This window comes from Hippocampus zosterae, chromosome 1, assembly GCF_025434085.1.
Source record: "Hippocampus zosterae strain Florida chromosome 1, ASM2543408v3, whole genome shotgun sequence".
Taxonomy (NCBI): Eukaryota; Metazoa; Chordata; class Actinopteri; order Syngnathiformes; family Syngnathidae; genus Hippocampus; species Hippocampus zosterae.
Genome location: NC_067451.1, coordinates 20,694,284 through 20,707,913, shown reverse-complemented (window position 1 = coordinate 20,707,913; position 13,630 = coordinate 20,694,284). Strand labels below are relative to the sequence as shown.

At 42.1% G+C, this 13,630-nt stretch overlaps 2 protein-coding genes across 35 annotated transcripts in view; both read left to right on the top strand.

Moving 5' to 3' along the window:
* The window catches only part of LOC127603514 (protocadherin gamma-C5-like), a 147,038-nt gene that overhangs the window by 69,601 nt on the left and 63,807 nt on the right, over positions 1–13,630 (top strand). For 4 of the 33 annotated variants that reach the window (XM_052069859.1, XM_052069924.1, XM_052069908.1 and 1 more), the window contains exon 3: positions 8,339–8,920. The exons of 13 other annotated variants lie outside the window; for them this stretch is intronic. In XM_052069859.1, coding sequence (XP_051925819.1) covers positions 8,339–8,920 — 582 coding nt within the window. Of the gene's footprint in view, positions 1–2,336; positions 4,445–6,812; positions 8,058–8,267; positions 8,921–13,407; positions 13,561–13,630 lie in introns of all 33 variants that reach the window. 16 more of the 33 variants (XM_052069950.1, XM_052069982.1, XM_052070031.1 and 13 more) reach the window with 12 other exon arrangements.
* The window catches only part of LOC127603780 (protocadherin beta-11-like), a 76,711-nt gene that overhangs the window by 39,246 nt on the left and 23,835 nt on the right, over positions 1–13,630 (top strand). For both annotated transcript variants that reach the window (XM_052070402.1, XM_052070392.1), the window contains one exon: positions 4,445–4,597. In XM_052070402.1, the coding sequence (XP_051926362.1) occupies positions 4,445–4,597 (153 nt within the window). The remainder of the gene's footprint in view (positions 1–4,444; positions 4,598–13,630) is intronic.

The window sequence follows — 13,630 nt, the reverse complement described above, 5'->3', positions numbered from 1 at the left end:
GAATTGTATTTCGTCTTGTGGCTGTATGAAATAAAATCAATTTGATCCAGATATATTTGTTCTACACATCTACTTTAAAAATGTATCTATATCCAGTTGATTGTATTGTGTGCAACCACCTGACAAAATAGAAATTGAATTAATTAAACACAACATTTGCATGGGCGTAGTGAGCTTGATTGATACATGCTAGATAGATATCCTGTCCCAAACACTGCACGATTGGGACTTTGGCTCTGGTTGCCTGTTATTGATTACTCAGATAGGATTCAAATTACTTTAGTATTTCAGATTTTATCTGATTGTGGGGCCCAGCAATCATATTTATTCACTCACATAGCATTTTGTCTTTGATTTTGCAGATTTTAACCCACATTTGTTCAATTCCATAGTGTTTATAAATGACTGCCAATGAATCCCTTATACAGTGACGATACAGTAAAATTGTTTCTTCATAGGTGTAGATATGGCGCACATGATGATTTCCCAATATGTAACCCCACTTTCGCAACATAAGAATCCATCTCATTGTTGGATAAATCCACAGCATTTGCGACAAACATGACCACATGATAGTAAGATTTGAACACCACACACACACAAGTTGCTTCCTTTTAATAACTTGTACTTACAGTAATTTACACAATCCGGACAAAAATGTAGGCAACTGACTTTAAAGACAACTAAGTCATGGTGCTAAATGAAATCCACGAATAGTGAGTGAACAATAATTCAATAAAAGCGGTGGACAGTGGATGAACACAAGTCTGTCACTACTAGGAAATAATGAATATCTATAATTAACAAAAACAGTCATTCTAGGTAACTATTTACACAATGACGCTCGGCATGCTCAGAATTCCAGCCTCAACTTACCCCTTTCCGTGACAATATTTTGAGCGTGCAAGATATTGTTTTGATGCGTGCTAAAAGGTGATTTTTGTTGTTGTTGTTGTAGTTGTTTCCAAATACTCAGAATTGTGTTTTGTGTAAGAGTTTTTTTCTTTCTACAGTGTTTCTGCAAGTGTTCATTGCTAATGACTTACTTGCTCTATATCTTGCATTCCCTTGCCGCTGAATTCACTCCTGCCAGATATGTAGTACCGGTATATGAAAATTAGACACAACGTGCCCATTTTGAGCTGCTTGCACGTAGATAATACGACGCCGCCATCTTGAGCCGGGAGTCCCTCAATGGTCCCGCCCCTCCACCTCATTTATTTCTATTGAGACCTTGGGCATGAGCACACAGACAAAAAATCATAACTTGCTGAACTTTTCAGCGATTTTCATGCGTTTTTTTCCGTTGTAAACATCAAGACATGTGACTACAATACAAAAGAGTCAGTATGCGTTGAAAACATTTCTTCACTGAAAAATGCTTACTTTTAAGGAATTATTCAGTTTAACACATACCCAGTTAAGTGCATCAGATGCATACGTGTCCAGTCTTAATGATAGACAGACAGACAGACAGACAGACAGACTTGGTCTGTGTCCACATCCCTGTTCCAGTTTCAAAATCCCATATGAGCCACGTGTTTCTTGATAAACAGTTTCAAAGGAACATTTACAACCAATGAGAGGAATTCTGCTCACTTCATGAAAATAATCCCAAAAAGTGACGGAATTTGTTCAAATGTGTTCATAAATTTTGAGCTGCGCGACATGATTGCACTGCAGGGAAAAGAGACTAATCACAATATTGTTGTTCAATTGAGAGAACAAACACGAATACATATGCTAATTAGATGAACATCAATTTGCGTTGGTAAACTGTTATAGAATGACGATGATACATGTCAGCCATGTTTGTGAGCAGTCGTTGAGACATACGTTCAACGTATACTGAATTATGAATATATTTCTCTCTCTCTCTCTCTTTGTCATGTGCTGGGGAAAGAAAGAGCTAAGTTTTGTTCCGTCCTGCAATGTTGCAATATGGACTCTTAGCGACGCTGTAGACCGAAAAGTTGATGGTTGGGAGGTGGACTGCCGCTGTGTATCTATTACTGTCGACCAGAGAGAGAACACGACGGAGGAGAACGTATTATTTTTCGTGCTTGTCGACACAATTACACATATTTTGGCCCTAAAAGCTATTTACATTGATTTGCAGTGGATTGTATTCGACATTAGACTGTGAAGAGGATTTTTTTAGTGGAATATAAACACAGAGGAGCTTTGCTGGGGTGACGTCGAAAGAACAATGAATGGGCAAGTACTGCTGTTTGTGTCTCTGTTCGCCCTCGACGCAGTGTACGGCCAGGCCAGCTATTCCATTCCTGAGGAGATGAGCAGAGGATCTCTCGTGGGAAACATAGCGCAAGATTTAGGTCTAGAAATTCGACGTCTGATTTCCGGCAAAGCAAAGATCTATTCCAGAAACAATGAAGAATACATCGAGCTGAGCCGAGAGAAAGGAGTCCTCCTTGTTAAAGAGAGGATCGACAGGGAGGCTCTTTGCGCACACACGGCGCTTTGTGCGCTGCATTTCCGAATCATTTTGGAAAGTCCTATCGAATTTTACAGTGTTACTGTACAGATTACCGACATAAATGACAATGCGCCGAGTTTTGAAAAAAATGAAATGCAATTTAAAATAAGCGAGTCGGCGACCGTTGGAGCTAAATTTGTTCTCGATGGTGCTCTGGATCTTGATGTCGGAATTAACGACCTACAAAATTATGAATTAAAACCATCGGATCATTTCACTCTTAAGATGCAGAATAACGCGGATGGAAATAAAAACGTAGAGATGGTTTTACAAAAGTCTCTAGATAGAGAGAGAGAGGAGCAGATGTCTCTCGTGTTAACGGCTGTAGATGGAGGAGAGCCGCGCATGTCGGGAACGATGTTGATTCAAGTTACGGTGTTAGACGTGAACGACAATGCTCCCGTTTTTACACAGCACACATACAAGGCTACCGTGATTGAGAATTCACCTCCAGGGACACTTGTGGCTACTGTTTCTGCCTCTGATGCCGATGGAGATTTGAACTCGAAAATATCTTATTCAATAACAAACACTCAAGATAACGTGAGAAACATATTTGACATAAATAAAGAAAATGGCCAGGTTTCGTTAATTGGCAATATTGATTTTGAAAATTCAAAACATTTTCAAATCAAACTGCTTGCAAGTGATGTTGGGGGATTTACGGATTCTTCTAAATTGATTATCGATGTAGAAGATATAAATGACAACAAACCAGAAATTAACATAATGTCCAAATCAAATGTGATATTAGAGGACACAGAAATCAATACTGTTGTTACTGTTATCAATACCGAAGATTTGGATTCGGGAGACAATGGAATGGTAAAATGCTTTATCAATGAAAATATTCCATTTATTCTCAAAACCTCTGAAAATAATTTTTATAGCTTAGTGACAGATAATGATTTAGACAGAGAGAGGTCGTCTGAGTATAATATCACAGTGACATGCTCTGATGAGGGTGTGCCCTCCCTCTCCAGCAGCGTCACTCTCACCTTACTCATCTCAGATGTGAATGACAACGCACCTGTCTTTGAGAGGAATTCATATGACGCCTCCGTTGTAGAAAATAACACACCAGGTCTCTCCGTACTCACGTTGAAAGCCAATGATGTGGACTGGAACCAGAATGCTCGTCTTTCGTACATCCTGGAGGACTCCTCAGTTAACGGAGTGCCAGTCTCCTCATATGTGTCCGTTAGTGCCGAGAGTGGAATCATCCATGCAGTGCGTTCTTTTGACTATGAGCAACTGAAAGAGTTCCATTTCCGCGTCAGAGCGCAGGATGGAGGCTCCCCTCCCCTCAGCAGCAACGTGAGCGTTCGCATGCTGATCCAGGACCAGAACGACAACGCCCCTCAGGTCCTGTACCCGGTGCAGACGGGCGGCTCGCTGCTGGCTGAAATGGTGCCTCGTTCGGCCGACGTGGGCTATCTGGTGACTAAAGTGGTGGCCGTGGACGTGGACTCTGGCCAGAACGCCTGGCTCTCCTACAAAGTGCACAAAGCCACCGACAGGGCGCTGTTTGAAGTGGGCCTCCACAACGGAGAAATCCGAACTGTTCGTCAAGTGACTGATAAAGATGCTGTCAAACAAAGACTGACAGTTGTGGTGGAGGACAACGGGCGGCCCTCTCGCTCAGCTACGGTCATTGTGAACGTGGCGGTGGCCGACAGTTTCCCTCAAGTGCTGTCAGAGTTCACTGACTTGAGCATGCACGACAAGGAGTACAATGACCAGCTGACATTTTACTTAGTCTTGGCGCTGGCGGTGGTCTCCTTCCTCTTCATCACCTGCTTGCTGCTTATCATATCGGTCAAAGTGTACCGGTGGAGACAGTCTCGCGTCCTGTACCACTCCAACCTGCCCGTCATTCCGTATTGTCCACCACGTTACTCAGATACTTTGAGGACTGGAACTCTCCCACATGTGTACAATTATGAGGTGTGCAGGACTAATGACTCCAGAAAAAGTGACTGTAAATTGGGCAGAGCTCCAAGTCACAACGTGATGACAATGGACCCCCACTTTACCGGGACCATGCAAAAGTTGCACATTGAAAAGAACATCATGGATGAACCTGATTCCCCTCTCGAGGTTAGTTTACAGTATTTTCATTTGGACTCTTTCTTCTGTCGGTGATTGACTTCATTGTCATCATGATTGTAGTTTCTCAAAGTTCGCCAATCATTGCGTAAACAAATTTTCAAAGGCGAGGGGTGGTGCTTAAATTTTACATGAGTTTGCCTACTGAGAAGCATATTCTTGCGGTTGAAGTTGGGCTTCAGCACCATGGACAGCTAAACTTTTAGCCTCGTTTCTTCTTTTGCCATTGAACATTTCAACTCAAGTTGCATCATTTTTTTTCTTCTCCGCTGGAGGCAAGATTTGACGTGTACTGTCAAAATTATTTTGTCTTTTGTACTTTTCATCTTTTGAGCATACCTAACCAACGATGCATTTTAGCAATCGTTAAATTGAATGCTGCCTACTTGGTACTGTTTGTGTTTGTCCATATCCTCATAAAGGAGTTTTATACATCCACATAATCACTGGCAGAACTGCAGCATTTGTTTACCAATGACGGGATGACAATGTACATTTTGTGTGAAGAATAACTGACTAGTAATCAATCAGTACATTGCGCGTATTCTGACCCTGAGCAGGATAACCACAATAATGAGGATTGATGGACGGATGGCGGATAGTTTCCCAAAGTGCTGCCAAATAATAAATAAATATATTTTTTCTTGAAAAGATGACGTAAAAACGTGAAACATTGCCATTAGTCGAGCACTTAGAACCCTACAATACATTTGACCACATTTAACTGAAACATCTTGTTTTTCAACACATTAGATATGTGGTTAACGCATGTGGTTCATTATCCGTAGTTGTGTGTTCCAGTCTTAGTTTGTACATTCGTACATGCAGTTTGGCTTCCTCTCCCCGTGCTTGCATAGTTTCTTTAACTTAAATCCACCCTTTTTTTGTGTGTTATTTCTATGACTGCTCAAATATATCCCTCACACAGTGACAATACTTGCATAGAAAAGGTTTCTTTGTAAACTGTTTCAAAGAAACATCTACAATCAATGTTAATTTGTCCTGGGTGATTGTGTATCATGACAGAAATCATTCAAAAACAAACAAAAAAATATGCTCTGTGAATAGAAAATAACCCCGAAAGGTTTTATATATTTTTTCAAACCTCAATAGGATGTTTGGAGCTGCACGACGTACAGTAGATGCTGTGGGGAGAATAAACAAATAGCGTTGTTAAATGGGAGCTAAGAGGAATAGCTGTGTGTGTGGGAGAGGGGGGGGGGGGGTGATTGCGTACTTTATATTTATAGATATATTTACCTTGTTGCCACTTTCAACCGGGCTTAGTACTTTTAAACTCTTAATTCTGTCGTCCGCGAATCTGTTTCTGTTTTTCTGAATCGTCTGTTCTGTTCTCTTCATTTTACCGTCGTTATCCTTTTCCGTTTTCTTTCAAAATAAGTCTACCGCTTATAACAAGAATTAAAGTAAAGGTCTAAAATTGTCACAGTTTTGCAAATAAACTCGTAGTCCTATACGGGGACTGTGAAATACATGAGACACGTTTGAGTGCAGTTGCTGAGGCAATCGCTTCGCTGTGCACTATCAACAGACTTTTACTTTGTGTGCCATCTGTGAAACAATTAGGTACTGTTTTATTTCTCATTGCAGTTATGAACAGTAATGTACAAGTGAGACTTCCTACCTCGCGGCAGGAGGGAATAATATCGCTAAATTACGCGTAAATACAGATTTGGGAGTCCCATGTATGATGTTGGTGGCATACCGAATATATTTATCTCGTCAGTCATTTTGTGGGAAATTAATAAACCCTGCTCCATCCTGCAGTGTTGCAATATGGACTCTTAGAGACGCTGTAGACCAGAAAGTTGATTATTGGGAGCAGGATTGGAGCTGCGCCTCCATGTAACGTCGACACAACACAGAGAGAACGCGACGGAGGCGAACGGATCATTTGGCATGTTTATCTAATGAGGGGATAATATATTGATGTATTTGGCCCTGAAAGCGATCAACTTTGACTAAGTGTGGATTATATTTGGCAATAGACCGTGAAGAGGCTCTTTTTAGTGGAATATAAAGAGAGAGGAACTGCGCTGGGGAGAAATGGAAGGAACAATGAATGGGCAAGTACTGCTGTTTGTGTCTCTGTTCGCCCTCGACGCAGTGTACGGCCAGGCCAGCTATTCCATTCCTGAGGAGATGAGCAGAGGATCTCTCGTGGGAAACATAGCGCAAGATTTAGGTCTAGAAATTCGACGTCTGATTTCCGGCAAAGCAAAGATCTATTCCAGAAACAATGAAGAATACATCGAGCTGAGCCGAGAGAAAGGAGTCCTCCTTGTTAAAGAGAGGATCGACAGGGAGGCTCTTTGCGCACACACCGCGCTTTGTGCGCTGCATTTAGAAATTATTCTTGAAAATCCCATGGAATTTTATAGCGTTACTGTTCAGATTACGGACATAAATGACAATGCGCCGAGTTTTGAAAAAAACAAAATGCAATTTAAAATAAGCGAGTCGGCGACCGTCGGAGCTAAATTTGTTCTCGAAAGGGCGGCGGATCTTGATGTCGGAATCAACGGCGTTCATAATTATGAATTAAAACCAGCAGACCATTTTGCTCTTAAACGGCAAAATAACGCGGATGGAAATAAAAACGTAGAGATGGTTTTACAAAAGTCTCTAGATAGAGAGAAAGAGGAGCATTTGTCTCTCGTGTTAACGGCTGTAGATGGAGGAGAGCCGCGCATGTCGGGAACGATGTTGATTCAAGTTACGGTGTTAGACGTGAACGACAATGCTCCCGTTTTTACACAGCACACATACAAGGCTACTGTGATTGAGAATTCACCTGCAGGGACGCTTGTGGCTACTGTTTCTGCTTCTGATGCCGATGGAGATTTGAACTCAAAAATATCTTATTCAATAACAAACACTCAAGATAACGTGAGAAACGTATTTGACATAAACAAAGACAACGGCCAGGTGTCATTAATTGGAAATATAGATTATGAGAAGTCAAGAGATTTTCAAATTAATTTACTTGCGAGTGATGATGGAGGACTCACCGATTCTTCTAAATTAATTATTGATGTGCAAGATATAAATGACAACAAGCCCGCAATTACCATTATGTCAAAATCAAACGTGATATCAGAGGATGCTGAAATCAACACCGTTGTTACTATGATCAATAGTGAAGATTTAGATTCAGGAGAAAATGGAAACGTCAATTGTTTTATAACTGAAGACATTCCATTTGTTTTGAAAATCTCCAAAAATAATTTCTTTAGTTTAGTGACAGAAAATGACTTAGACAGAGAAAGGTCGGGAGAATATAATATCACAGTGACATGTTCTGATGAGGGCGTGCCCTCCCTCTCCAGCAGCGTCACTCTCACCTTACTCATTTCAGATGTGAATGACAATGCGCCTGTCTTTGAGAGGAATTCATATGAGGCCCACATTGTGGAAAACAACGCACCCGGTCTTTCCGTATTCACACTGAAGGCCAGTGATGCTGACTGGAATCAGAATGCTCGTGTTTCATACATCCTGGAGGACTCCTCTGTTAACGGTGTTCCAGTTTCTTCATATGTGTCAGTTAGTGCCGAGAGTGGAGTCATCCACGCAGTGCGTTCATTTGACTATGAGCAACTGAAAGAGTTCAATTTCCGCGTCAGAGCGCAGGATGGAGGCTCCCCTCCCCTCAGCAGCAACGTGAGCGTTCGCATGCTGATCCAGGACCAGAACGACAACGCCCCTCAGGTCCTGTACCCGGTGCAGACGGGCGGCTCGCTGCTGGCTGAAATGGTGCCTCGTTCGGCCGACGTGGGATATCTGGTGACTAAAGTGGTGGCCGTGGATGTGGACTCTGGCCAGAACGCTTGGCTCTCCTACAAAGTGCACAAAGCCACCGACAGGGCGCTGTTTGAAGTGGGCGTCCACAACGGAGAAATCCGAACTGTCCGCCAAGTGACTGACAAAGATGCTGTCAAACAAAGACTGACTGTTGTCGTGGAGGACAACGGGCGGCCCTCTCGCTCAGCGACAGTCCTTATTAACGTGGCGGTGGCCGACAGCTTCCCTCAAGTGCTGTCAGAGTTCACTGACTTGAGCATGCACGACAAGGAGTACAATGACCAGCTGACTTTTTACTTAGTCTTGGCGCTGGCGGTGGTCTCCTTCCTCTTCATCACCTGCTTGCTGCTTATCATATCGGTCAAAGTGTACAGATGGAGACAGTCTCGCGTCCTGTACCACTCCAACCTGCCCGTCATTCCGTATTGTCCACCTCGATACTCGGATACTTTGGGGACGGGGACTCTCCCACACGTTTACAATTACGAGGTGTGCAGGACCACCGACTCCAGAAAAACTGATATGAAGAATATGCAAGCCATGAGTCAAAGTTTAGTGAGTGTGGATGGAGTTGAGGCCGATACTTTCCATGAGAACAAGCAGATATCAGGGCTTTGTTCACAGATGTCCACCATGGTGAGTTCAACATTTCACCATTCAATTTCTATTTGTTGACTTTCAGTGCTTTTGTGGATTGTATAATTGTTGCTGCTTTTTACGGAGCTGAAAGGTTGATCTTTTGAAAGTAACACAATTCTGGCCATTTCGAACATAGGTTGTCAAAATATTTTATTGATTGTAAACTTACTCTGTTATTTTGTTCATGTAAAAGTGAAATCGATTTTTTTCTCATTAAACATTTATCCCACCAAAGATAGAAACATCTAAACCCCTCAAATCACAGCCCATAATTGTTCAATATCAAAATCTAGTAATTGGTAATTCAAAATCTTTTAGGGGATTTTTTTCTGGCTTCATTTTTCACAAATTCAGCTCTTTAAATGTAACTGTTGTTTAGTAGCACCTGTGCTGATGCAGATCTTTGGCTGAAAAAAAAAATACAGATTACTGATTAATAGTCCAATTCCTTTTCAAGTATTTACTGCAAAAAATAACCGCCCTCCCCATCACATTTCAATGGACTTCAATTAAATGTGCATCTTCACTGTTCATCAGCCGACCAGTTTCTTATTCCTCGTAACTATAGTGTGAGTTGCTTAAATTGCTTATATTGCTTAAAACAAATAAACAAAAAAAAGGTTCCCAGAATGCATTGCATGGCACAAGCCATTTTAATAATGATGTTATCAGGACTTTAATTTTTGTCATGTGTTTGTTACCAGGTGCTGAATGTGTGTCATAATTTTTACGTTTCTTTAATTTATCTTGCGCTGGTCTACCGTTGAGCATGTCGGCCTCACGGTACTGAGGTGCAGGTTTCAATGCCGGATCCGGCCTTCCTGTGTGGAGTTTGCAAGTTCGATCTGTGCCTGTGTGTGTTTTCTGAAGGTACTCCGGTTTCCTCACACGTTCCAAACACATGCATGGCAGGTTAATGGAACACTGAAATTGTCCCTAAGTATGTGTGTGTGTTGGGGGGGGGGGGGGGGGGGTCATGAGCGCGCGTGTGTGTGTGTGTGTGTGTGTGTGTGTGTGTGTGTGTGTGTGTGTGTGTGAATGGTTGTTTGTCAATGTGTGCCCTGCGACTGGCTGGCAACCAGTTCAGGGTGTACCCCGCTTAGTTCCCTAAGTGAGCTGGAATTGGCTACTGCACGCCCTCTGACCCTCGTGAGGATTAATTGCATGGTTGAACCCTGCTGTTGTAATCAGCTCGTTCCCTTTGGATCCTGGTTCCTGTTATTCGCACGGACTGAATCATACAATTTCGGGTAAACTGGTCTTAAACAAAATGTTGAATGATTGGATGCATTGCACAAGTTTCACTTTTTGAATAGTATTCCTGAAAAAAATCAACTTTTTCATGATATTCAATTTTTTTGACGAGCACCTGCACATTTCATCTTAATTGGTTTGTTTTTACTCCATTGTGGCTTCAAAGCAAAATACTTCAAACGAGATGAATAAATAATCATGATGATAATAATAATGATAATGTGTAAAAAAAGATGGGACTGGTACACAACATGTCAGGTTATTCTATTGACAAAGTAAACTCTAAATACTGCTATAAGTCCTCTTTGTGATCACAATTGGACGTTGCAAAAGCTATTAAATCTTTATGAATTGTGACTCAACATACAAAATGGTTAATTGGCGTTTGAACATTCTTATAATATATTATATGAGGTCTTCATGTTGCATTCGTTTGAAAATATTTATGAAGAGGTTATTAATTTTTATGAAGTATTTCTCCACTCTCATTATCAGTGCGCAGGAGTTGAATAAGTAGACGTGACATTCACCATTTCTACTCTAAGGGACGCTGTTGGTCAATGTAAGGTTTTACTTCTATTTAGTCTACCCCGGATTGACTGTGCTGCAGTGAAGCACCTCGCTCTTTTCATTTGAGGTTGAGGACACAGAAGAGTAAGCACGTCCCTCCAAGCGTTTGGGGTTTTTTCGTGGTTCTTGTTGTTTTTATCTCCCGGATATATTTCAACGGTGGATTTGTGATTGAATTTCCTGGAAGGAAATATTTCTTTATAATGGCAAAGATGGCGCGTCGAAGGTGCTTCGTCGACGTGCGCTGGACATGGCGATTGTTTTGTGGACCACGCCAGCAAATTGGATCACTTTTGTTCGTTTTTTATTTGTTTACCGCAGTGGGTGGTCAGATTCGTTATTCTATCCCCGAGGAAATGAAGAAAGGCTCCGTAATTGGTAACGTTGCACAAGACCTGAGATTGACGATAAAAAGGATGAGTGCAGGGCGGGCACGCATCGTGACGGGAGAAAGCATCCAGTACGCAGAGCTGAAAACAGACAAAGGGCTCCTGGTCGTCAGTGACAGAATAGACCGAGAACAGCTTTGCGGAGATGTGACGCCGTGCAGCTTCAGCTTTGAGATCATTTTAGAAAACCCGATTGAGCTGCACAGGGTAATTGTTGAGGTTTTGGATATCAACGATCACGCTCCCATATTTACAATCAAAGATAAAGCTCTCATATTTGAAATAAGTGAATCTGCTGCAGTTGGAGTGCAATTTCCACTACAAACTGCAGAGGATCAAGATGTGGGGCAAAATGGATTGCAAACTTACATTTTGTCTCCAAATGAAAATTTTATATTGAATCAGAATGGAAATCCAGATGGCATTAAATATGTGGAAATGGTGCTGCAGAATCCTCTAGACAGAGAGCGACAGTCTCGTTTGTCTTTAAAACTAATTGCAGTTGATGGAGGAACACCACAGAGATCGGGTACCGTAAATATAGAAATAAATGTGCTAGATGCAAATGACAACCGGCCAATATTTAATCAATCAGAATACAAAGCCTCTGTTCTGGAAAACACAATGAAAGGAACTAGTATAATTACTGTAAATGCGACAGATGCTGACAGTGGTTCAAATGGACGCATCACATATAGTTTGTCAAAAATGAAAGGAGGTGCATCAGATATATTTCATATTGACAAAAATACTGGCACAATTTCCATGTCTGGTCAAATAAACTATGAAAAAAATAGTAAATTTGAAGTGAGAGTGGAAGCAAAGGATCAAGGTGGATTGACTGGGACCAGTAAAGTTATATTTGATGTTATTGACATCAATGACAATGCTCCAGTCATTCATATAATGTCATTTTCAAGTCCTCTGTCTGAGGATTCACCACCTGGTACAACAGTCGCAGTTCTGAACATAAAAGATATCGATTCTGACAGAAATGGGCAAATAAAGTGTTCCATTGATGGAAAACTTCCTTTTAAACTCGAGACTTCTTTAACAAACTATTACAATTTGATTTCAGATCAATATTTTGATCGAGAATCTGTTTCAGAATATAACATAACAATTACAGCCACTGATCTCGGAGCGCCTCCACTTTCTAGCTCAATCAAGTTACATCTCAAAATATCAGACGTGAATGACAACGCACCATTCTTCAATAAAAATATTTATTCAGCTTATATTGCAGAGAATAATTCGCCTGGCACTTCCATATTTGCTGTCACTGCCCGAGACGCTGATTGGAATCAAAACGCGAGAATCTCTTACCTGTTGGAAGATACACAGATAAGTGGCAGTCCAATTTCAACTTTTGTTTCTTTGAATTCTGAAAGTGGTGTTCTCAGTGCCGTTCGATCATTTGATTATGAGCAAATTAAACAACTGGACTTGGTGGTCAGAGCGCAGGATGGAGGCTCCCCTCCCCTCAGCAGCAACGTGAGCGTTCGCATCCTGATCCAGGACAAGAACGACAACGCCCCTCAGGTCCTGTACCCGGTGCAGACGAGCGGCTCGCTGCTGGCCGAAATGGTGCCTCGTTCGGCCGATGTGGGCTATCTGGTGACTAAAGTGGTGGCCGTGGACGTGGACTCTGGCCAGAACGCCTGGCTCTCCTACAAAGTCCACAAAGCCACCGACAGGGCGCTGTTTGAAGTGGGCCTCCACAACGGAGAGATCCGAACTGTCCGTCAAGTGACTGATAAAGATGCTGTCAAACAAAGACTGACTGTTGTCGTGGAGGACAACGGGCGGCCCTCTCGCTCAGCCACGGTCATTGTGAACGTGGCGGTGGCCGACAGCTTCCCTCAAGTGATTTCAGAGTTCACTGACTTGAGCATGCACGACAAGGAGTACAATGACCAGCTGACTTTTTACTTAGTCTTGGCGCTGGCGGTGGTCTCCTTCCTCTTCATCACCTGCTTGCTGCTTATCATATCGGTCAAAGTGTACAGATGGAGACAGTCTCGCGTCCTGTACCACTCCAACCTGCCCGTCATTCCGTATTGTCCACCTCGATACTCAGATACTTTAGGGACGGGGACTTTCCCGCATGTGTACAATTACGAGGTGTGCAGGACCGCAGACTCCCGAAAAAGTGACTGTAATTTGGACATAGTGGCAAGCCACAACACGATGGCAATGGACCCCAGTTTTACAGCGACCATGCAAAAACTACAAAGCGAAAAGAACATCCTTGATGAACCTGATTCCAAGGTTGGTGTCTTGAGTTTAACATGAGCTGTCCAAAATCAAAAATATGTTTCTCTTTCCTTGAAATGGCTAAAATGCA